We start from the raw sequence: 25,377 nt of genomic DNA, 5'->3' as shown, positions 1-25,377 counted from the left end.
CTGGGTGCAGAGGAGCAGGGCCTAGAGCCAGCGTCCGCCGGGGCACACCCTCCCTCGGTGTACTCGGTACCATCATTTTCCCCTCCCGTGACACACAACAGCGGGGAGTTGAGTGGTTTGTTTCATCTCTTCTTAAGAAAAAGTTAAATTTATAATCCCAGCCCTGACCTTCCTTGTAACTCATGTGCTCATCCTGTTAACTGGCTTAATATATGGCACCACTATTTCATTAAACAACATACAGGAATAATTAGTTCAGCAATGATGCCTCAGAACAAAAGCCCTTGATTTAGTTTAACTTTATAAGTTGTTCTCTTTTGATGTGCAAGAACACATCTGGGGTCTTGAAGAAAGCAGAAGGGAAAATAGAAGATGTTTTGTCAGGCCGGGTGGGTTCAGGTTTTCCAGGCATGGCCAGTAACCCTTTGGTACCAGGCCTCGCTCCCATGTTGCAAGCCCTGCAGGGACGGTGCATGCACTGGCTTGGGGACAGCACCGGCTCCTACTGTTGCCAGGTGAGAGAAACAGTACCCTTCTTCCCCTGGTATGCTGCATGCCCAGCATAGTTGTGGTCCACAGAGTCATGGCCCAGACCTGCATCCAGGTCTCTCCTGGAGTGGCCCTGTCCCCATGTGATGTCTCCTGCCAGTGGTGGGGGGGACAGCTGTGGGTCCTGGCCTGGCCTTTGGAGCCCAGCACCTCTGCTGCAGCCCTGGCTGCACACTCTGCCCTTTCCAGCTGCCGAGCGATGTGTGTCCACCCAGGGTCTGCAGGCCCGGCCCTCTCTGCCTGGCCTCAGCACCAACGGCACCTCCCTTCAGGGTTTCCTCCACATCCCCTGCCAGGCTCCTGCCCTCCTTGCCACTGCGGACAGCCCTTGCAGTGTGGTGCACAGGAGCTGAGGGTTGGTGGCAGGTGCTCCTGGCGGGGGCTGGGGAGGGTTGTATCCGATTCCTCTCTGTCACCTTGGGTGTGGGCAGTGTAGGGTGTGCAACAGGCTCTGTGTACCAGAGGCTGCCTGGCAGGGTCAGGAGCACCCAGCGCGGCTCAGTGCAGCCCAGCCTGGCCCCAGCACCTGGTAACATGTCACCAAGGCCACATGGGGTCCTCTTGGGGGATTGCTGTGTCACGAGTGCTCAGCAGGTGCCCCAGCACATGCTGGGAACACAGTTGTGGCTTGGCACGTGGCAAGTGCTGTCCTTTGCAAAGGTTCGTGGGTCAGTCAGTCAGTCGGACTACATTTCCCAGAGGCTTTGTTCCACTTGGGTTTTTAGCTGTGGCAGATCCATGACTCTGTTGCCGGTGCTTGGTTTCTGAGGAGTAGGTTTCATGGTGTGTAGACAGATGTCCTTGATCCACTGGAGACCAGCAGGTCTCGCCACTCGCCGAAGCAGCCCACCCTGCTCTGCACTTTTCTTTCCCCCTGTTCTGTCACCTGGCACAGAACAGAGACCGGGCACCTTCTGTCTCCTATCCATAGGAAGCTGGCTGGTATCCTGGGGTGGCTCCCTTTCTACAAGTCCAAGTCACCCATGGCCAGCATCACTGCCCCCAAGCTCTTGGTCCTCACCCTTGAGGTCACAGACTGTGTCCCACCCTCTTTCCTGAATGGCACAGGCCCTGTGCCGGGCACCCTCAAGGCCTGTGACAGGAAGCCGAGGCCACAGAGGGGAGGTGACATGCCTCACACTTAAGTCCTGGTCAGAACCCAGGCCCAGGTGTGTCTGCATGTAAAGCTGTGCTCTTCTGGCTTCGCCGTCATTAGAAAGGGAAGCCCTGGGGATGTTCCTGCTGTGGGTCTGCCAAAGTCTGGCCCCTTGTCCACTTTCTGAGGCTCCTGGTGCTCCAGGCACAGTTCCAATGGGCAGGAGTCAGCTCACCCTACCCGGCCGCCTTGCCAGGGCCAGCAACCTTTAGAGGCTCCTCTGTAATCTCTCTGTCCACACAGGCCTCATTTTAATTTGCAAAATTGAACCCAGATCGAGAGCAGTAAAGCCAGGGGACGGTAAATATTCATGCCTCAGTGAGCGAGGGTGGCTCCATTACCTTGCCGAGATTGGGAGAATTACCTGGGGATTATGTATATTCATGGGCCGATTTTTATTTGCGATAGAACATGACTCGCGTTGGCCTGTGTGTTGCACGTTCTACCCCAAACAGACTTTGCAGGAAGCTTATGCCCTTAAGCTTCAGAGAGCCATCTCAAGTGGATTGGCCTCTCCTCCTGCTTCCCCGGAGACAGGTCCAAATAACAGTTATCCTGTAGCTGGCTGGGACTTCCACAAACCCTCCCTCTCTGCTTCCCAGCACCTGGGTCTGAGCCTCATGTCTGGGCAGAGGAGGAGCCTGAATATGAATGTCGTGCCACAGTCTGTTGGGGCAACTGTCTCTGCGCACCGTGCTGCCATCCCCTCACCTGCAGGCTCGGAGTCTCACCCATCCCAGTGCCCAAAGAGTAGTAGGCGCTTGGTGGGTGATGGCTGAGCACAACACCCACCTGGGACCTACCCTGTAGGGTTCCCAGCTGTGCTGCTGGCCCAGGGTGTGGGTAGCGCACCCTGCCGGCACCACAGTGTACCTGGCCACAGGCTGGGCCAAGGTGTGTCTGGCAGCCACAGGTACAGTGAGTTTCTGTTCCCGGGCATCAGCAATGGCAGGCTGACATCATAAGCAGTGCCCCTGCAGCACGGTCCAGTCGCTGGCACAGACGTCCCAGGGCCCACAAAACTTGCACTATTTCCTGTCGCCTTCTACAGATGTTTGTTGCACCCAGTCTGTAGGTGTCACAGACGAAAGGCCCAGCCACCCTATTCCCGCTTCCCTTGAGTCTCTTTTACTGCCAGGTGCCTGCTGGGGCAGCACACATCTTTTTTCTTTTAACCTCACTGTCACCACAAACTAACCGAAGCTGGGACCCTCATCTCCATTTTGCTGATGAGAAAATATTAATAATGACAAGTATCTGGTTCTTGGTGGGTTTTTACCTTTTCACTCTGCTGGGGATTGAACCTGTGTCCTTGTGCATGCGAGGTAAGCACTACCCCTGAGCCCTGTGCCCACCCTAACAGGGACAGTTTAATGGCAGATGTTTAAAATGTCACGATAATCATTTTACATAGATTATCTCAGTGTAATTTCACTAATGCCCAATGAGGTAGGTACATTTTCCATTTAAGGAAACAGAGAGGGAAACTTCTTTGCCCAGGGCCCCTTCATATATATTTATGACATAAATTCATATAGCTGACGTAGCAGTTGAACCCAGGAAGTCTGTCTGCAAGACCTGCTTCCTACCTGCTGCTTTGGGAGGGCAGTCAGTCATTTGTCGTTAGTTATGTATTCCTTTTATCAAACTATTTTTAGCACCAGGAAGGTATCAGGCCCTCTCTGGACATGGCCCATTCGGAGATGAGTCAGAGTGACTTTTCTTGAAGGGGCCCCTGGGGACAGGCAAACAAGGCAGCAGCCACTCGCAGTCATGTAAGTTCTGGAGACCACAGGGTGCAGGCCAGCTTACCCGGGTGCCTGCCTCAATTCTGCCACTGCTGAGCTGGGTGAACTCTGGCCCCCATCCAGCCTTGCTGAGCCTGGTTGGGTCACCTGTACCATGTGGGACATAAGGATGCCTATAGGTTAGGGTTTTTATGAGGATTAATTAGGTTGGCACATGTGGGTTTGTGGCCCTGTCAGCAGCAGGGTGGTGACAATGGCCATAATGACAGAAATAGGCACAGGAGGCCCTAGGGACACCAGGCAGTCTAGGAATGCTGCCCAGAGGCAGAAGCTGTTCAGCCCATACTGAGAAGATGGGGTGATCCAGGCAGGCAGGCAGGGGACAGAGAGGAGGATCAGGTCCAAGCAGGACAGGGTGAGGGCTGGGTTTAGAGCCCTGCTGCGTGGGTAGGAGCCTCTTGGCACAGTGCCAAGCACCTGTATTTCACAGGTGTTTGCTGATGTCATCGTCACTGTCCTAGTCACTGTCATCAACTTCCAAGGAAGCACTGCCCACAAAGAAACCCAGGCTCACACTCTGACAGGGGGCTGAGGTCTTTTTACTTTGGATCTGGGGAACTAACGGCACAAAGGGCATCACCAGCTTCCTGGAGCAGGGCCTCTGCGGCCTGGAAGAGTCTATCTTGGCCACCGTGCCATAAGGGAGCTTGTTACAGGGACTTGTGCAGATGGTCCAGAGAGCAGCAGCCGATGGGGCAGGGACTCGGACTCTGATGATTGAGCACCTCACCCAGCACTGTGAGGGCGTACAGCTGGGAAGCAGGCACCAGGTCAGGGGCAACCCAGGTCCACGGCCCACAGGATAGGGTTGCTTGGGGCCCTTGCCTTGCTGACTCTCTGCCCTCCTTTGCTGGGCTGGCCCCTGGTGAGCAGTGCCTCTGGCTGTCAGGCTGGTGGGTGTTTCTCCACCCACCCTGGGGCAGTGGATCTCCATTTATTTTCCCGCTCAGAGTACCTGCTGAAAATGACTAGTTTCTATTTAGCTACAGCTCTTAAATGTTTAAGGTAATGTGTAATATTGACATCTCAGGCTACTTGCAGGGCTGTGACATAAATTCATGACAGTTTTTGCACAGGCTTCCCTGGGCCCACATAAATGGCATGTGTTGGTTTTTCTGAGCTAAGTGTACAGAAAGCTAGCAAAGCGCTGTCAGCCCGAGCTTGCATTCAAGGAAGAAACTGCTGGCGAAAGTAATTTGGAGCCTCCTTTGGAGCCCATCGGGTGGCCTAGGTCCTCAGAGGTGCTGCCCAGGGAGTGCGCTGGGCCTGGGCCAGCTGTCTGGAGCAGCAGCCTCCAGTCCTGATGTGGTGGTTACCTGCTGCCCGGCGCCATCTTTCACTAACCGTCACTTTTGGTCCTCACTGGCATTGCCCTTCCTTTGTGTTTTATAGTTGGCCTATGGCCCTGCAGGTGTTAGCATCGTGCCCGTTTTACCTGACACTTGGAGAGGTGGGCACCTTGTGTTGCCCACTGGCTTGCAGGTCTGATTCCCAAGCCGGAGCATTGCCTGGCCACCAGATCCCTGCTGTATAGGGCCGTCATTCTGAAGCCAGGCCCATGCCAAACTGGGGAGAGGCGACATCACTCTGAGAACCCTTGGCTGGTGCCGTGCATGGCCCACGTACCCTCCCTGCAGGCCAGGTGCCCCCCGTAGAGCAGGCGTGCTGGTGGAAGGCCAAGCATGTGTACCGGGTACCCACTGGCAGAGGCTTACTGCCAAGACCAGACCAGACCAGATGGTCTTGCTCAACCTTCCTAGCTTGTGAGCTCACATCGCTGCCTCTGAGCAAGTCCCTCCAAGGGCTGTTGGCTGGGACGAGTGCCACTGTGCACCTGAGACTGGATGGCTGCATGGTACCAGCAGATTCATCTCCTTCGGTGTGAGTTTTCCAAGAACCATTAATTCCAAGCCTTATTTTTATATTATTGTATATTAAATCTGACTCTAATGACATAGAATGTGAAATTTCCATCTTAAAATCCAAAACTTGGGACTTCAAGGAACTTCTGTGCCCTTTGAAGGTAGTGTCTTCTCCTTTTGTCCCTGTGGGAAGCAGCACTACCGCCTCTGGTTTCCCAGGTGTCGTGGTGCCACACAGACCCTCAGGGACTCAGACCCATGGAAGAGGCAGGATCTGTGGGTTCTGGGAGCTCCTCCTACTCCAGGGACCTGAGAGTTGCATCTGAGATGCCAGGGCACAGGGAGGAGACAGCCAGGCACGTGTTGGCTGTCATTAGTTAGCTAAGTTTACAGAAAGCTAGCAAAGTGCTGTCAGCCTGAGCTTGCATTCAAGGGAGAAATTGCTGGCAGAAGCAATTTGGAGCTTTCGGAGCCCATGGGGTCGCCCTCCCTTCCCAGTCCAGCTCCTGCCCATTCATCTTGCCTGCAGGAAGCGGGCCAGCTCACGGTGGCCTGGGCCTCTGATTATTGTTGTCAGAGTTAATTCCACTTGTCTGAGTTTGAAGTGGGAAGGTTGACTGTTTCTTTAAAGTCTCTTTTTTGCTAAAGATTAAACTTAGGAAATACAGAAAAATGGAAAGAAGGAAGATGTCCTCAGTGCAGGGTCCCCTCAAGTTGCTGGTCCACATCTTCCATGCAGAGGCCACCTCTCCTCCCACCGGATTGCCCCTTGGCATTTATTTTTACAACTAAAAGAAGCTAAGTAACAAAAGAAGACTAGTGGTCAGATGTTCCTTCTGCAGGCAGGGTGAGCCCAGCACCCAAGACGGGCCTTGTGGCTCCCGAGGGCCTGGGCATGACTGCTGCCATGCCCGTGCTGCACAGTCTGCAGAGCCCACAGGCTTTCGTCCCTGGGAGAGGAGGAAGGGACGGGCTCCCCTATCTTTTTGGTTGTGTGTTTTGAGTCACACCATGTAGCACAGGCTGACTCTGAACTCACTGTGTAGTCCAGGCTGGCCTCCAGCTTGAGGCGGTCTTCCTGCCTGGCTTGTCTCCTGCCACCATGGCTTTACCCCTTCCTCCCATTCTGTGTCAGACATTGCGATCCTTGCTGATGACGCCCGGGCTGTCCTGTGACAGCTTCCTCGCTTTGCCCCAGATTTGGAGCTGAGCCTCTGTCCCTGTCATAGCCATCACTGCAGCTGAGGGAGCCCTGACTTTGCGTTGTCACTGGGTTTGAGTCCTCCTCACCCTTGTTAGCTGACTGGCCTGGGGTGGGTAACTGAGCCCCATTTCCTCTCTGTCAAGTGGTGAGGACCCCAGCCTCGTATTCATTTGAGAGAACAACATCCATGCCCAGCAATCTGTGGTCATGGTTGGGCCCCTGGGAGGGCATTTGGTTGGGGAGGATTCTTAGGTGGCCAGTGACAGCACGTTCCTGCTGCCTGGTGGGGTGCTCTTTGCTTTTCAATTTAGGTTTTTTAAAAAAACCTTTCTTTCGGCTGGGCATGGTCTTATACACATGTAATCTCAGCACTTGGGAGGCTGAGGCAGGAGGATTTTTGTGAGTTCAAGGCCAGCCTGGGCTACATAGTGAGACCCTGTCACAGAAGAAAATTTTTTTCCTTTCTTTCATATATCAAGGCAGCATGTTACTTTAGAAGCTTGTATGAAATACCAAGAAACTGGAAAAAAAAAACTCACTAAAAGCCTATAAACCCAGAGGTAACTATATAGTTAAGATTATACTTAAAATATGTTTTTATGCCATGCTTTTTGTTCACTGTTACAGGGAAAGCATTTTCCATACTGATAAAACTGCCCCACCCACTGCACAAGGTAACACCTCACCTGCTGCTTTGTTCAGCTGGCTCTGCGCCGTCAGCGTCAGGTTGTCTCCCTCTTTGGGCAGACTGCACAGTAGTGAAGCGGGCCCTCCAGCGATCTACCTTCACCTTGTGGAGAGCTTCCCAGAGGGGATTCTTGGCATAAACTAGAAAGAATGCCTTGGGAGGCTGGGGCTGGGCCAGGGTGCTCTCCAGGGTGGGTGGGTGTGGGGCCCCAGGCCACTGCAGTAAAGGTCACTCACCTTGGGCACACAGGCGAGGGTTGGGCTGCTCAAGTTTGGGTCGGAACCGCTCAGTGCCTTCAGAGTGCCTGGCGACACTCGGCCTGGCCTGGGCCTGCCCCAACCCATGCCTGCGGCTCCTCTTATTTCGTGGTTAGCTCCACGTCCGGTGCCCCAGCCTGTGATTTCCAGGTGTTGCTAGAGAAGCTGAGATGCAGTCAGCACTTGAGAGCAACCCCACTAGGAGCCCCAAAAGGCTTCCCTGCCTCCCATTGCCCCGTGCCCCCTGCTGTCCACTCGGTTGGCCCCTCAGAGTGGGGCTTAGTAAGTGGGTTGGAACGTGATTAATCACTTGACTAAAGTCTCATTCAGGAACTGATTTTTAATTGCACAGCTAATTTGTGAATTACTCCTTATAACAAAAATGGAAGCTTTCAGTGAGAAGCTGGCCCTGGTGTATCCTGGCCCACCGGGGCTGCCTATCTGGGGGAGGTCCCACTGGCTGCTTCATGTTTAGGCTCGGACCCTTCTGTCTGCTGTGTGCCCAGAAACACACACAGCCCCATTTTGTAAACCTGTGGCTTTACTGTGTGTGGCGTTTGTCCTTTTCTAGCTTGGGCCCGGAAGCCAGATGGCCTTGGAGACCCCAGTGTACAGAACAACTGCAGGCTGTGGCAGAGTGGACGCTGCACCTTGCGCATGCCTTGTCCCCATTGAGGCCCTGTCACACCCCAGTCCAGTCTCTGATCATTCTCAACAGGGAGGCCAAGCGATGCTTCTACAGCATGAGCTAGATATAAGCAGGGCTTGGGCCAGGAGCCAGGAGCACAAGGCGGGCACAGCCTGCAGAGCCGTAAAATGTCGAGGGCCAAGGACAGTGTAGGTGGAGGAGGTTCCAGGCCTGGTCCTGCCAGAGACACCAGTGGGCATGGAGGTAGGGCTGGGTGTCAGGGGCTTAGTGTCCCACTGAGGGGTGGGATGCTGGGGATTTGGGCCCAGTGACATGGTCACTGGGGCCCTTTCTGTCCACCCCAGGGCTGCAATAAGGCAGTACTCATGGCCTGGGATAGAGCGGGCTCCCTCGACTGCCTCCAGGATTCCTTACCCCCAAAAAAGCCCAGGGTTGTTAAAAACAATTACAGCCCAGCTGTATGGAAAGCAGAAGACTCCAGTGTTGCTGTAATTCAATTTAAAGTTTTATGGGATGTGGAGGGTGTGGGAGGAGGAGCACAAGGCTTCTGGCAGGCCCCTTGTCACTTTTACAGTCCCATTGTTAGAGAGACTGGGAGGTTCCTATTTGGGGTCTGTTTGTGAGATTGTCTTGCATGGGCAGGGGCCTCAAAAGCGAGGCCCATTTCTTTCCTCCTGGTGGGGACTCTGGGTGCCATAGATAAACCTGCCTGACCAAGGGGCACTGGCCCCCTCCAAGACCTCCAGAAAACAGCCAAATACACAGCACGTACGTGGGGATGCAGGTGCTGGAGAGAGCATCCTCGGGTGACCCAAGGCTCTAGGGCAAGTGACCTGAGTTGGTATGGCCCCAGAGCCAAAAGGTGGGTGGGCAGGCTTGGCTTTCAGGTGTCAGGATGGGTGCAAAGTGGCAAGCAGGGCAGGAGGTGGATGTGGGCCCTGGGCAACACCAGCTACCCTGTGTCTGGGCACCCCTGAGGACTGGGAGCTCAGGCCTGGCTTGATCACATGCAGGAGGGGCAGAGTGCAGATGGACAGACACACAGACAAAGCTCCTTCCTGTCTCTGATCTTGGAATTGGGGTGGGGGAGTCAGGTCTACACTGGGATCCTTAAGAACTCCTCCCTGCCCAGTGGACAATTGGTCTTTTGTCTGAGGCCTGGTGGAATTTTTGCATAGAATAGACCCCTCCTCTAGTGGAGGCCTGGGGAAGAGGGAGACAGGCTCTGGGAGGGGAGCCCATCCCCTGGCTCAGTGCCCAGGGTGGTGGAACCCAGGAGGAGAGCAGAGTGGGGGCTGTCCAGCCCCCCTCACCAAGCCTTCCCTTCCCTGGTGCTGCCGGGCTCTGGGGTGCATCAGCAGGGCACCTGGGAAGGCGCATACACGCTCTCTGCCCCGAGTAACTGGCAGCGGGACAAACTAAGAGCCTCAGGCTCTAGAAGGCTCTGCATTGCTGGCAAAAGTCAGCAGGCCTCCAACCTGAGGTCTCCATATCAAGAAGTACTATGAAGCAGGTGAAAAGAATAAACAGCAGGGCTAGGTGCAAGTTAGCACAGAGCCTGTGCCTAGCACGCACAAGGCCCTGGCTTCATCCCTAGCACTGGAAAAATGACAGCACTACATGTATGTGTGTGTGCATGTGATCGATGTCAAAAGTACAGTGCAGAAAGAGGGCAGGGGGCAGAATTAAAGTCACGAGATGCCACTGTATAGGCTGACAAGTACACATACAACCCTGGGACACATACATGGGTGTAGTGGACAAGCAGATGGACACTTAAAGGATTGTTGAGGGAGGGGAGTAGGACTAGGGGTCTTCAACTCAGTGTCATAACTTGAAGTGCTAGTAACACAACCCCAGTGGTCAGTTCCAGGGGTGGGAACCCAAGTCATCGTCGTGTCTGATTCTCAGACTTTTCTGGACGGCTTTAATTTCTCTAAAAGGAAGTGGGTAGAATTGCTTCCCAAGGCTGACCTGCAGGAGGTGCTGGGATCGGGCCCAGCAGGGGAGGTGCCACCAGCCCCGAGGGGCCTCGTGTGCTCCCCGCGCAGAACCCTGGGTTTGACTTTTTGTGTGCGAGATGCGATTAAATGCATTAGGCGGAGGGAAATGTCTTATCTGTACACAGCCCCGCTGGAAGAAGAGAGAAATAAGAGCAGCCAAATTGAAACCTTATTAAACAAAATTGGTTAGGTCTGATGGAGCCAAACCTAGACTGATCTTTAAAAGCTTATTTCATTTTCCCCTCCAGTCTGAACCTCTTTGAATTGAAGTAACCGATCCCTGCTGTAAGCTTATTAGTGTCAAGCCTGCGCATTGCTTTTCCTCCCCATTTACATTTGATTAAGTAATGATGAAGTTTCGGGGTCCGCCCCTTGCCTTTGGCCCAGCCAGGGGCTCCCAGGGTCATTAGCGGAGTGGGAATGAATAATAACGTCCCATCACATCACAGTGGTGCCACTATTACAAAACTCTGCCAGCACAAAGACTGCGGGGCACCAGCTCTCGCCCACTCGCTGCAAGCACCTGTCCGTCCTGTGTGGTGCCGCCACTGTTCTTAACAGGTGTGGTGATGGTACGGGACGTCCGTCTCCACCCCCACAGCAGCAGGTCGGTTCAATCCGCCACATGGAATCCTGTTTCATCTCAGACTTCTGTGGTTGAGCAGAGGTGTGACCGTGGCGGGATAAGGAGAACAACTTTGCTTCAGGGACAGGCGGCTCTGGATGCCGTGAGCCTCACTTTTATTGTCTGTGCAACGAGACCTGTGAGAACTGAAGGGAGCTGTGCCTGTGAGCCTCTGCCCCCTGCAAGTGTCCAGCAGATGTCAGGTCTTCCTTATCTTCACCTTCTGTGCCGGCGCGATGACAAGTGACCCAGGTCTAAAGACCTGCTGGGTTCCCCATGTTCGAGCAGGGTGCTTGGAGCCCAGCCAGGATGAGTCCACCTCCAGCCACCGCCAGGTGTGTTCAGCATGTCAGAAGCGCGTGTGAATGAAGCGGTCGGGTCACTGTGGGCACAGTGTCGTGCAGAGTCCTGGGTGCTGCTCAGTGAGGTTGCAAGACACAAAGGCTCAAAAGACCCCAAGAGCCCTTGAATCGTCCTCATCTGCATGGCCACAGCCTGTGACACCCACCGCAGGAGACACGGGGCTGTGCAGGAGGGGGCTGCTGAGAAGTCAGGTCTGAGCGCTGCCAAGGACTGACCACTCCAGGCAGCCATAGTGGCCAAGGGCAGTGGAGAAAGCAGGCCAAGCATGCCTGCCTCCCCCTGCCAGGCTCCAGGCAGGCCCTCCCCTTCTGCACCTAGGAAAGGTGCCCGTGGCATTCATGGGGAAGTCACACTGTGGTGTCAGCCCCCATCTGGAGCCTCCTCTTGGGGCTCAAACTATGTGGAGCACCCATTGTGAACACCTCCCCCCCCCAGCACCCATAGTCCACTGTCACCTAGGGCAGGGGCTGACTGTGAGCCTGGTATTGTGGCAGGCAGGCAACACAGGTAGGCGGATGTCAGCCTGCCTGGCAGTCCCTGCAGTGATTGTCCCGTCTCAGCATCTTTGCTTTGTGACCTTGGAGACATCAAAAACCTCTGTTTCTTCATCCATAAAATTGAATGTAAAAATATTGACCTGCCTCGTAGGGTTTTTGTGAAGAATAACTGACCCAAATGATGGTAAAGCTTCTTTGTGAGTCAGAAAGGACCAAAGTGCTTAGCAAGCATGAACTTGAGTTTTAAAAAATTGTTTGCTCGCTTGTTGTATTCCTCTCTCCCTCACTCCCATACTCCCTCCCAGCGTCCAGGCCTCCCTTCTCGGTGCCCGAGACAGGAAGCCGGGAGGAGGTGAGCCCGTGGCCTGGGACTCCCTGTGGATCCCACAGAAGCTCAGCAGGCACTGCTTGTCCTGCCACTCAAGCCTCTGTGCCCCTGCCGGGGAGCCAGGCTGCCCAGGGAGCCCTGCAGCCCCACTCCTGGAGGGCAGGTGCCCTCAGGCCTGGTGAATGGAGTTGCAGAGCCTGACGTGCCATAGGCCACCCCCCTCCCACCAGCTGGGTACTAAGACCTGCTGTACACCCAGCATGGTGTGGGCATGAAAGAGGGGAAAGAAAAAGGGAGCGAGGTCCCTGTCCTCATGGAGGTTGTGACTGCCAGTGAATAGACAGGAATATGTCGAGGGCTGGTAAATGCTCTGAGGAAAAATAAGACCAGGCAGAAAAGGCAGCAGTGGTGCCGTGGGGTGCTCTTCGGGAGACCAGCGGTGGACCCTAATTAAGTGGCTTTTGAGCAGAGACCTGAAGGAAGCCAGGAGGAGATGTGGGTATCTGGGGGAAGATGGTTGCCAGCAAAGGAGCTGGTCAGTGTGAAGGCCCCAGGGCAGGAGCATGCCCATTGTCTTTAGGGAGCAGGAAGCAAGAAGGCCCGCGTGACAGAAAGGACCCAAGCAGCAGGGAGTGCGGGTGGGGGTCATAGCAAGGCAGAGACATGACAGGCCAGGCAGGGGCCTGTGAGTCTCAGTGAGGTAGGGAGTTTGCCCGGGGGCATGGCATCCTCTGTGGAGAGCAGACTACAGGGCTGGGGGCAGCAATGCAGGCCCAGCGGGCAAGGGGGGCTGCGGGAAGGGGCTGGGCACTGGGCCTCTGTCCAAGGACCCAGTGCCTGGAGTACGGTGGCAGGGTGAGGAGAGCAGGCCGGAGTCCACACTTTCACCTGAGTATGGGGGCCATGGAGTGGCCATATGTCAGAAGCCAGAGATGGGGGAAGCCATCCAAGGAAGCCGTGGGTCCGCATGTTCCCCATGCAGTTCCCTTTCCTGGGCACAGCTTTCATGCCCCTCTGCCCCCCAGCCACCCCTATGCCACAACTGCTCAGAGCTGCTCCTTTCCAGAGCCCACAGCGCTGCCGCACCCTGCTCCTCCGTCCCTCTGGAGACCAGGAGTCTTCCTGAGCTCTCCCTCTCCCTCCCCTGCCCTGCTGGGGAGCATTTTCCTTCCCAGTTTTCCTCCTCCTTTTGTTTCTCTCTGTTTCCCACTCCACAGAGCAGGAGCGATCTTCTAACAGTGCAAAGTGGAAGGTGGCATTCCGGGCCCACGCCCTGCTCCCCATTGCTCCTTCCCTTGGTGGATGTCACCTGCCTGGGCCACAGCTGGCCCTGCCACCCTTCAGCCCACGGTGGGCCTCAGCACCCTCTGTTCTTCCCTCTGTCCTGGTTGTGGCTTCTTCTCCTCCAGCTGGCCTGGGCTCTGACCTGCCTCCTCAGGGAGGCCCTCCTTGGCCACCCTGGATGAATTAGGTCCCCCAGTTGTTTGCTGTCATAGCTCCTGTGCCTTTTTCTCAGCACACCTCCCACAGCTCTGTAATTCTGCATTTGTCAATGGATGGTTCCTTTAGCACCTGTCATCCCCGCCTGGCGGTGCACTCAGGAGGCCATGCTGCTTTGCTGTCCCTGTGGTGCACGGAGGAATTAATAAGGGTGTTGCGTGGACACATATCCTTAGTCTCAGCCTTTCCTCGTGGTAGTGGAGGACCTCTGCTGAGTGAGTCCCTAGATTGATAGAGTCTCTCAAAGTTGGCTAAAAAAAAAAAAAGCTAAAAAAAGTCAGTTTTCCCACTCTCAGGTTGGTAAACCACCTGCTTTCCTTATTTGTAATGTTTTAGTCCAATCTTCAGTCTCTGAGTGTCTCTGTCTTGGAGAGTGGCTGCCGAGGACGTGGTGATGCTGTCTCTGCTTGCCCTGTGAGAGCCTTCAGGATTGCCTCACCAGCCTGTCCCCATCTCAGTCTGCTGCACAATTTCCTGTCTCGGACCTTAAAATCTTGATCTGCACAGTTATTTGTCTGCTCTTCACAGTACCCTCACATGGCTTCTTTTTTATTCCAGTCTTAAGCACACAAGGCCGGTTGCCGAGATCAGGCTTGGAATAAAGCTGCCTGGTGGGGCCTAGTGGGTGGGCCAGCCTCGAGGGTACAGGAAGGCTCAAACAGAACACACTCCACCCGTCAGGGCTGGGGTCCTGGCTTGCACCAGGCCAGATGTGATGGTGCCTTGAGGTGTCTTTCCATTTCTGGAGCGATGGCACACCTTGGGAGAGCCCTGTCACAGGGAGGCCTCTCCTGGGGAGCACCTGTGTGGGCACTAAGGACACAACAGGAGGTTGAACCCTGGCCCCATCTCTGGGTTAGGAGAGACACAAATTTGACAGGCAGATATGTCAGTCTTGTACTGCCATGTATTGGAGAGGATGTGTAGCAGTGGCCTTGTGTGCCCAGATGGCAGAAGCTCATTATCCTCCCCTGACCCCAAATCCCCGTGCTCCAGGCCCACCCCAGGTCAGATTCTCAGGAGAATGCAAATTCATCCAAGGTTTCCCAGCTCAGACCTGGACGTGCCCTCCGATGCGCAGTGATAGAGCCTGGATGGCGCCAGGCATCACCTGCAGTGGTGAGCTCCGGGTGTCTTTGCTGTCACCACTGCAGCATGCTCCTTGTGGAAGGCTCTGATACCTGTGCCACCATGAGTTGTTGGCTGGCATACGTGCTGCATGTGTGGTGAGCCTGTACACACCAGACGCTGATGTGTAAAAGGAAGGGGCTGTACCCCAGTCCCAGGCAGCAGGAGAGCACACGGGCAGGTGGCAGGTGGGTAGTGTTGGAAGCCTTGGGGTGAGGGCTCACCGGGGTTCACTGTGTTGTAATTGCGGAGGCGGGGCTGGCCTGTAAACAGCCTGGCAATGTGAGAGGCCAGGTCGGAGGAGCTGGCTTGGCCTGGAGGGACAGGGAAGCCCTTCCCAGAGGTGCTGTGATACTGGGGTTAGGGATGGACATGGGGCTGCCGAGACCCCCTCAGAGAGGCAGAGCACAGAGACAACCACACCATGAGCAGCCCTAAGGTGGCAAGCTCGTGGGGCAGGGAGGCAGTGCTGGAGGCCAGATGGGGCCCGGCCCTCTGCGGAGTACCCACCGGGTGGCCGAGGGGTCCCAGGGTCTTCATAGAACTTCACGTGATCCAAGGATCTTCCTGTTCCCAAGAGCTGTGACCAAAGGGTGTGAGAGTCACGAGGCAGAAGACAGGACAGGAGTCAACAGGGACAGTGTGACAAAGATACGCATTTTAGGCGGGTGTACGGGGGAGGGGCTCGGCTGCCTGCCATGACGGGCACCGCGTAAGACGATATTCTCCAGTCGCTCAGCGTCGCATTCCTGAGAGTCGTGTGTGCCCTGCCTTGACAGACCATCTCGGAGATGCTTTATGTTTCTGTTTGATTGATCTTGGCTGTGGCTTTTGACACTGTGCTTCTCACTTTCCCTGCCCTCTGACCCCTCGGGTAGGTCGTTAATGATCTTTAAACAAACACTGGAGCGTGATGACTCTCGAAAGGCCCGGCTAGCGCCCCTGAGCATGCTGGGCCCAGCACCCGGGAGGAAGGGTGTAGACGTGGGTGCTGCCAGCCAGAACGTCAGCATACCCTCTGCTTTCGGTTTTTTGGTGGCAGGTTTCTGAAGTAAGCTGCACTCCTCTGCTTTGTTACATGGAAACCTGTAAAAATTCTGCTTCGTCATAGAGAGCAGATCACAGTTGGAACGTTCATCCACTCATGAACGTTTATTATGGGCTTTGCTGTGTCTGTTCCTGATTTGCAGACTCTGGAAGCCGAAATCTACCAGGTGCTGTCGTCACTGTTATCTTGCAGAAACCGAGATAAGATCAGGTTACCCCTCTGCCTAAACGGCCGCGGGGTAACTTCCGGGCAGCCCTGTGTGGGGCTGCGCAGGCGCCCAGGCCTTGACCTCCCCCTGCAGCAGCCCTCTTGCCTCTGTTTACTTCTTGGCCGTAGCAAGCGTCTCCCACCTCAGGCCTGGCCTTTGCTGGTTTGTCCCCTTTGAAGTCCCTTTGCTGTGGGTCTCCATGAGGTGCTACTGCTTATGCACAGGTCCTAGCTCAAGCATCACCTGTGTAGAGGCCTCCCCACCACTGTCTGCAGATGCCAGCACTGCCCAGGCCCCAGGCCTGTTCTGTGGCACATCCTGGGTTGTTCTCTCATGGTGAATGCTAGATATGCTGCATGTTACATAATTGTTACTGATATAAATCCATATTAATGTAATAATATAATTTTTCCTCTCAACATCACTTTGTTGTCAGCTTCTAGATATTAAGCTCTTGGGAACCAAGCTTGCTCTGTTCTTTCCCCTGGAACAGGGCTGGCCTGACACCCATAGCAGGTCCTTGGGGAATATGGATGGCTCAGCTGGGGAGGGACCCTGCCACCTGGCAGTCTAGAGGCCAGCAGGCAGGCGATAGATGCATATCAGACAGTGACTGTGCTGTCGGCTATGTGTCCTTCACGAGAGCTGGGGGCTGCTACGGAGACAGGGACAAGTCCTGCCCACTGGGGCCTGGACACGCTTTCCAGAGCAGTGGCCTGACCTGGGCTTTATAGGGCAGGGGTACAGCCTGGCAGGCTGAGGACATGGGAGGCTGGGCTGGGCAGCAGCACCTGTGCAGAAGGCTAGGGAAGCCAGAGGGACTGGAGCCTGGGTGGAGTGGGGACCAGCAGGAGGGAGAGATGAAGACGGCCCAGGGCAAGGCCTGGCCCTGCCGTGGTGGCAGCTCTGGGTCTTCAACAGAAGGTGATGCCTTGAACAGGGTGATGCCTGTTCTATCCAGTGAGTGTTGGGGTGGCCTCTGGCCTCCTTTCAGCTGGTCAGCCCTGTGCCCTCTCCCGCGGCCAGGAGCCAGGTGGGGATTGGGGAGCACAGGGATGGGGAGTGTCCCCACTGGAGCCCTCCCACCCCCAAGGCCTGCTGGTTTCATGCTGTCTCTCTTGCTCCTGGTCAGGTAGTGAAGAAGGTGAAGTCCATGCAGATGTTCCACACACCCGTCACCTCGGCCATGCAGGGAGACCGGCTGGGCATCTGTGTCACCCAGTTTGACCCCAAGCTGCTGGAACGTGGGCTAGTATGTGCACCCGAGTCACTGCACACTGTCCACGCAGCCATCATCTCCGTGGAGAAGATCTCATATTTCCGGGGGCCACTGCAGACCAAGGCCAAGTTCCATATCACAGTGGGCCATGAGACGGTCATGGGCCGCCTGCTGTTCTTCGGCCCTGCGCCCAGCAGCTTTGACCGCGAGCCTGTGCTGGACTCCTTTGACTTCTCTCGCGAGTACGTCTTCCAGGAGCAGTACCTGTGCAAGGACGCAGCACCAGCAGTGGTAGACAGTGATGAGAACAAGCAGACAGGCCAGGCCACAGAGGACTGCTGCCCCCAGCAACAGTGGGCCCTGGTGGAGTTCGAGAAGCCCATTACCTGCCCGCGGCTGAGCCTGGTCATTGGCTCCCGGCTGGACGCGGACATCCATGCCAATGCTTGCCGGCTGGCATTCCACGGGCTGCTGCTGCACGGGTTGGAGGACAGGGGCTACGCAGAGAGCATCCTGCCCACGCTGAAGGTGTACAAGCTGAAGCACAAGCATGGCCTCGTGGAGCGGGTGAGCTGTCCCTGTCTGGTGACCCAGTGCGCATACCACCCTCCACAGTGCTGGCTGGCTTCTGTTCTGTCCCACAGAGCCAAGGCCTACCTCCTGCCCTCCATTGATGCACGTGGTGAGGGTCCCCACAGGCCTGAGCAGGCCTGGCCTCTCCTGCAGCCAGTATCACATGGCAGCGTTTGGCCTCCAACCCAGCCCCAGTTCTCCTGCCCTCAGAGGCACTGTGTCCCACCAGGCGGGAGAGCGGCGTGTCTTCACGCCAGCTGCCCACGTCTGGAGACCACACTGCCATGGCACAGGCCAGGCCAGGTCTGTCCTCGCCTGCAGAGCAGGGAAAGGGGTTAGAGAACAAACAGAGGGACATCAGGAAGGTGACGCAGTGGTGGGGGCCATGGTCACTGGACAGCTGGTGTCCCCTGAGTGCACTATCCCTGGATGCATGTTTAGTTTCTGGGCCTGACATTGGGCAGATGTGACTCACAGTCCATCCCAAGTGCTGGGGTCCCCTCCTAGCAGGCGCCCGCCCCTTATCTGTCCTGCGCTCTGAGCAGGGATTGTGCCTACCCGACCTCACTGTCCCTTGTGAGTGCCCCCTGGCTGGGACTCGAGTGGGACAGGGACGGCTGTGGGTGGTCCTGGGACTTGACTAGGCATTGCCACTCTGAGCACAGGGCTCTGGAGACCCCAGTGCTTGGGCCCCAGCCATGGTAGGGTCCACCCTAGGCCTTCAGCAAATGCCACCCCTCTTCCCAGCCCCCTCAGTTGCCACATAGTGTCTGCCCTCAGGAGTGGGTGCTCAGGCCCCCTCCACACACACACCCCCGGTCCGGCAAGGCTTCTTCTGCCCCTGTCCTGTCCTCTCCCTCTCCTGCCCTTCCGCCGCCCTCAAGAGTGAGGCCTACGCCCCATAAGGGTGTGGGGCCTGCCCAGGCCATCAGTCTTAGCACAGCCCAAGATGCTGATTGAAGATGGTGATGAAGTGTGTGTTCCTCCTGTGTGCAGCTTGAGCGACTAGCAGCACTGGGGAGTATCATTATTCTGTAGTAAAATACGCCTGTCCCTCTTGGTGTGGCTCCAGGCCTAGTTCCCTTGAGGCTTAGCCATGGCGGTGCAGTGTCTCTTCCTTTGAGAACCAGGAGGGCATCTGTGAGGAACAAGTGAACAGACCTCCATACCTACCAGGCCTTCAGGGAGGGGGCCAGGAGACCCCAGTCTAGGGCAGCCCTGGGGCATCCAGCCTCTCTCTGCTCAGTCTGGGGAGGCCTCTCTCTGCTCAGTCTGGGGAGGCCCATGAGCCCTAGACTTGCTGTCCACAGAATCAGTGTCAAAACCCCCTATCTTCGACTCTGCACAGCCATTGGCTTTCTCCAGCTGGGGCAGCCTCCTGAAGCACCATGGATGTGTCCCCAGGATGCTGTGAGCCCTGCATGGGGACAGAGGGGCTTTCTGAGACACCCTGAGGATGGAAAGTGTGGGGATGCCCAGCCTCTTTGGCCTGAGTTGATGTCAGGAGTGGCCTGCAGCCTGTGTGTTCCCCTCCAGGCCAGGGAAGGAATGAGCCAGCCTCCTGCCGCCCACCTCCGCCCCCATTTCCCCACCTGTGTATTAAACACCTGTGTATTAAACACCTACTAGGTGCCTTTGTGAGCTACATTTTTCTTTTTCCAGTACTAGGGATTAAATCCAGGGCCTCATGAGTGCTAGGCAAGCATTCTACTGCTGAACTACACTCTGCCCTTGCATCCATTATTTCTAACTCTTGTGATACTCTGAGAAGGAGGAGGTCACTTTTCTAGTGTATATATTTTTCCAGTTCTACAACTATATATGCACAGAGTTAGAAAAAATTCAAACTCAACCCAAAATAATTCAGTGAGAGTAAATTCTCTTCCTGCTTTGAGCCTAGGCCAGCAGGTCCTTGCCTCACAGGCAGGAGAGCAGCCCAGGAGGTGCAAAGCAGGTTGTTCAGGGCCACACGGTGACCAAGGCACTGACGGCCTCTGTGTTGGGGAGAGCTTTACCCAGCATGTCAGGAGATTTTTGTCCTTGAGAAGCTGGGGTCTCCTTGGTGGGGAACTTTCCTCCTGGCAAGGTTGGCTAAGCGTTGAACTCGGAGTCCCACAGTCCAGACTTAAATCCTCACCAAACAAGGTAACCGCTATGTGACTTGGTAACCACTTCACCTCCATTTGCTCATTCATCTCGAGGCGGATGGATGGCTTCATCTGTACAGCACTGTCCCTTGCTTAGGTGACCAGAGGGTAGACTTCCCAGTGCAGCTCAGGGGTAGCAGGTCTTGTAGTTCCAGGGTGGCCCTGTTTGCTCTGAGCAGGCCCAGACGACTCGAAAGCTTCAGGTCAGTGTGGCCAAGTGGGTCAAACATGCACACTGGGGCCTGGCAGGCCTCGCCCTTCCCCACCTCTGCCGGGAAACCTGGGCAGGTTGTGGGCTCACTGCTCCTGGACGTGCTTTTCTGTGCTCCACCTTGGGGTTGTGTTATGGTGAAATGAGCTTAGATGTAAGGGTCCAAGAACCATATTTGGCTCCTATTATATGCTTGTTTCTATTATTACAAATTTTTAAACTCTGTGGGTCAAAATAGTAAATTCTGGGGCTAGGATCTCCTCTTTTGTGGGGCCCCACTATCCCAGGAAGACACAGGGACCACCAGGATCTCCCGGGGCTGCTGGGAGTGGGCAGGGCTGAGTATCAGGCAGGGACTGGGAGTGGCTGTCCCGGCTCATCTTTCCTGGCGAGCATAGTGTCTCCAGAAGGTCCTGGTGGCACTACGCCCCCCGCCAGCTCCCTGGGCACACCTCTGCACAGAGAGGTGTCTAGGAGGGCAGGTTGCACCACACACAGCAGCTCCCAGCCCACTCTGCTCTCCGGGCCCCTCAGTCCGGGGCCCTGAGCTGTCCTCCATTCATGATGAAGGAGGGTGCACCTGAGGCGGCCCTGGGCACAGGGCCTTCTGTCCTGTTGCCTGGAAAAGGCTCCCTTCACTCGTCATCAGGTGATTACTGAGCTCCTGGTTCATGCCAGGCACTGGGAATACAAGAGGGACACAGTTCTTGTGCTCAAGGGGAGGCCGATAATGAACAGTAAGTTGTTGCTTCTGGTAGAATGACGTCCAGAAAGAAGAGAACAAGGTGCTGTGAATATACATGGCCAAGGACAGCACTTGGTGTGGAGACAGTGCCACTTCTCCAGCCCCTGTTTTGCCGGTCCTGTGCCTTGTTTGGCCTGCTCACACAGTGACATGGTCCATGCCCAGCAAATGCGGCCAGACTCACTGGCATTTTGCAGACCAGATGATGGTCCGCGGGCCACGCCTGCACAACTAACTGTCCTTGCCCCAAATCTAATAATCTTCAACGAGCTTATTTTTTCTGAATAGTTTTTCCAAGTGCTGCAATCAAACACAATTTAATTAACTTAGCCTGGTAAATGGCTTTCTTTGCTCAGCCAACAAATGAGCCACTCAGAAACTTACTTGGGTTGCAGCCCCATTCTCAGTTTTAAATTTTTGTGTCTGCAATGATGAGATATACTGTTTTAAATTTTCTCATTTTTCTGACTATTGTGTTTCTGTGATTTGGGAATATCATGATGTCAATGTGCGTTGTATCCTATTAGCTCAGCTAACAACAAACACAATGCTCTGTGCTGTAAGTCTCTAAAACCAGAATCCACATCCTACTGAACCTTGCAAGTGGATGTTGGAAGTTCCCTGTTTTTTCCCTTACTTTTGACATGACAGGGATGCACTGGTACTGAAATAGAGCGGGGTGCTTGGGCAAGACACTGTGGAGTTAAACGGCATTGCTGCTGCTCACAGTCCCCAAGCTGCTCCTCCCTCTCTGTCTCTGCCATTCAGCTCTGCTGCTGTGCACAAGAAAACCCCGGACAGTACATAAATATGTGGTGCTGTCCGGTAAAACTTCTATGTGAACACCGGTATTTGAATGTCATATCATTTTTATATGTCATGAAATATTCTTTTTAAAAGATGTTTTTCAACTCATTAGAAAATCTGAGGACTATTCTTAGCTCAGAAGCTATACAAAAATAAGTAGCAGGCAGAATTTGAGCCCGTGACTATTGTCTGCTGACCCTGGATTTAAATAGTGAATAAGACTCTTGAAATAGGACAAGCATCCCGCAAAGAAAATTTTGATCACTGTCTGCAGCTTCAAGTAGTCAGCACCTCAAGAATGGGGTCGTGGGTGAGGGGACTTATGTTGATAAAGACAGCCAAGGGAGAGAAGGAGGAAGTAAGGGTGTTCTGAGGGGCTGAGCTTCCTGGGGAGAGGTGGGGAAAGAATGCAGCTTCTGCTGGTGAGGGAAGTAGTTGGTATTGTATTGTTTAAAGTATAAAGATAGAGTGGTGCACCTCTGTAATCCCAGCACTTGAGAGACCAGGCCAGGAGTTTGAGGCCAGGCTGGGCTACATAGCGGGACCTGGTCTCAGAAAACTAACCGCCCCCAAGAAAGGAAAAGAAAGTAAAAAGATAAATTATGTGTCTGATTTTGAACACAGAGAATCTATGAACAGCAGCAGTGTAGAACTTTCACATTCACAGAGAAAAAGCTGGAATAAATTTGATTAGGAAAACAAGAACAATGTTAGTAAATAGGAACAAAAACAGCAAAATTAACTGTCACTCATTACACTAAATGTGAATGGCCAAATTCTACCGTTCAAATACAGAGACTGATAGATTGAGTTAAAACACAAAATCTACTTACAGTGGACCCTTCACTTATGAACTCAATTTCTTCTCAAGGGCTGGTTATAACTCAAGTTACTTGTAAGTCAGGACTGTTTTCCCATAAGAAATAATGGAAATGCCTATAATATGTTCTGAATCCCCCAAAGCACCCCTTAACTAAACTTTTCATAATAAAGAAGGGTTGTATAATGTGTGTAATTTACCAGAAACTCCAGTAATTTTCCTAGTAGTCACCAAAAAGTTATAAAATGTACCTAGTTTACTAGAAACAGCAATTCCATACTGTACTCACCATTCAAGTTGACATCTTTGGCTCGCAGGAAGGGAGGATGAAGCGGAAGGTGGCTTTTGTTCGGAGAGGCCCCTTCCATAAGAACATCAAGAATCTGGCTCACTACGTCTCACCTTTTCAGAACTAAAAACTGCTCTAAGGTTGTCTGTTTCTGTCTTAGCTTTTTAACGTTTATTAGCTGCTTTTCTAGCTTTTTGGGGGCCATTTTAATAGCAGTAATCACAGTTATTATATAAAGCACTGACCAAAATCATATCCACAAACACACACATCTGGGCTCAAACTGATGCTATGTATGCTTACATGTGCTTTTCTGGCCCCAGGAGTCTGTTTACAATCACACAAGCAGCCAGCGTTTGGACCGTAACTCAAGACTTTGGTCATAAGTTAAACCTAAAATTCCAGTCATAACCCAGATTGTTCCTATGTGAAGCTGGTCGTAGCCTGAGGCTCCCCTGTATATGTTGTTTACAAGCCCACTTACAGTAAAGAGCAAAGGTTAAGAATAAAAAGATGGACAAAAGGATGTCAGGTAACTGTAAACACAAAGAAAGCTTAAGTCATTAAAATAAGATAGCAGGGGACTTCAGATTAAAAATCCTAACCACAGTAAAGAGGGATATCACATGGTGGCAGAGGCACAGTTATAAACCTATATGTACCAAAAATCCAGGGAACTTGATAAAAAATGGAATTATAACTACTGCAAAGGACTTCAGAGTACATATTCCTGAGGCAGATAGGTCCAGTAGACCACTAGATAGGGATAAACAGGCATAATACAACCAATGAGCTTGAGCTTTAATAACCCTTGATACATGTTTTGAACATTTAGTCATTACCATATATATATATATATATATATATGTATTATTTTTCTTCTTTTTTTTTGGTCTTTTTGAGACAGGGTCTTACTATGCAGGTCAGGCGGACCTTGAGCTCACTTTGTAGCCCAGGCTGGTCTGGAACTTGCAACGATCCTCCTGCCTCAGCCTCCCAAGTCCTGGGATCACAGGCATGCACCACCATGCCCAGCTCATTACCCAAAAAATATTTGCAGAGCCAAATGAGGTGGCACATGCTTGTAATCCCAGGTACTCTAAAGGCTGAGGCAGGATGCAGGTTTGTGGCCAGCCCAGGCAACTTATTGAGACCTTGTCTCAAAATAAAGAGCTCTGGATGTAGCTTAGTAGTAGAGTGTGCACAGATTTAATCCCCAGTACCACCAGAAAAAAGTGGAATATCTACTATGTGTTGGTTTAAGGGCTGGGGAAATTGCACTGAATAAGAAATCCCTACCCTCATGGAACTTAAGACTGTAGTTGTACTTGTAGTTGTAGAAAAAAAACCCTACTAGCTTTTTAAAGTAAAGATCAAGAGCCATTAAAGGTTAGAAATGAAGAATTTCTAGATAGATACGTAGAGACAACTCTCAATGCAGGTATATGTGTATTTTTTCATATCTTCTCTGCTTAGAAATTAGCAGAGTACATTGTTCTTCATGTGGTTATGGCAGATTGTCACACTCATATATTTTTGAATTCCGTTATAACTTTTTTCTCTTTTTCAGTTTCTTTCCATCCTTTGAGTACATCACAGGAAAGTCGTAGGTTGGTTGGCAGATGTGTGAAACTCCTGTGTTACCTGCTTCTTAACAAAAAGAGAACAGGGCCAGGACTTAGATCCTCCAGTAGTGATAGTACTGAGTAGGAGCCAGTTTTTTCTCCCCGATTTTCTTTTTTTGTCTGTACTTCAACATTAACTTCCTCTATAGCTAGGAATTCTTCTTTTCTCATTAGTGTTCCATGTGAAACTTACCTCTTAGGCACATGTGATGAAATACATTAGGTAAATAATAGTCCAGATTTGTAAAGATTTGGCAAAAATGATGAGGCCTGAATGATATATAATAACGAGAGCTGAAGCCATGGGCCACGTCTCCAGGGGTCCCTGGTGTCTTAGCCACCTGCTCTTACCCTGGTGAGCTAAGGGCCAAGGGTCTCCGTCAGAGGGCCGTGCAGGGGCTGTGGGGTCGGGAGAGGAAGTGATGTCCACCCAGGCTAGAGGAAGTGGGCTGCTCAGTGCAAGGCCCAAAGAGGGGCTGGAAGGTTCGCTGGTCAGACACTGAGGGGCAGGAAAGAAAGGAGAGGGTGGCTGCTCCAGGCTGAGGCTGCTCTGGAACACGTGGTGACCAAGTGGTGCCTGGAACCGGGCCATGAGGAAGGGCAGCAGCAGCCGGCCAGTGCGGACTTAACACACAGGTCCTCTCGCCAGGGTGCCTGGGGCAGACAGAGGGGCCCGCAGAGGCTGCCCTGCATAGCCCCCCTCCACCTGGCCCCCAGAGCCTGGTATGTGCGTGGAGCTGTAGGGTTGGGGCCTGGCAGTCGCTCATTCAGTGGGGCCGTGTTTCTTCATCCGTGACAGCCACACCTTCCTCAGCACAGGTGTGAGCGCAAGAGCTGGGTGCCCGGACAGGACGTGCCTGCAGTGCTTCCTGAGGTCCCTGGCATCTCTCTGCCTGCTCGCTCGCATACCCGGTGTGTCCTCCTCGCCCCTAGCCCAGCTACCTACCCTCTCACCTGGCTCTCCACAGCCCCCTGCCCCTGGCAACATTCCTGGCCCCACCCACGTCACTTTCTAGAAAACAAAGGCGGCCCTGCCAGCTCTTCCTGTGGAGGCTCCTTTCGGCCCGC

The 25,377-nt window shown here is 53.6% G+C and overlaps 1 protein-coding gene across 2 annotated transcripts in view; it reads left to right on the top strand.

Annotated features, from left to right (window-relative positions):
* The window catches only part of Eefsec (eukaryotic elongation factor, selenocysteine-tRNA-specific), a 217,099-nt gene that overhangs the window by 154,217 nt on the left and 37,505 nt on the right, over positions 1 to 25,377 (top strand). For both annotated transcript variants that reach the window (XM_005387044.2, XM_005387043.2), the window contains exon 5: positions 17,006 to 17,659. In XM_005387044.2, coding sequence (XP_005387101.1) covers positions 17,006 to 17,659 — 654 coding nt within the window. The remainder of the gene's footprint in view (positions 1 to 17,005; positions 17,660 to 25,377) is intronic.

This window comes from Chinchilla lanigera, unplaced genomic scaffold (genome assembly GCF_000276665.1).
Source record: "Chinchilla lanigera isolate Chin_1 unplaced genomic scaffold, ChiLan1.0 scaffold00028, whole genome shotgun sequence".
Lineage (NCBI taxonomy): Eukaryota > Metazoa > Chordata > Mammalia > Rodentia > Chinchillidae > Chinchilla > Chinchilla lanigera.
The sequence above is the reverse complement of the archived record's forward strand: the minus strand, read 5'-3'. Positions and strand labels throughout refer to the sequence as shown.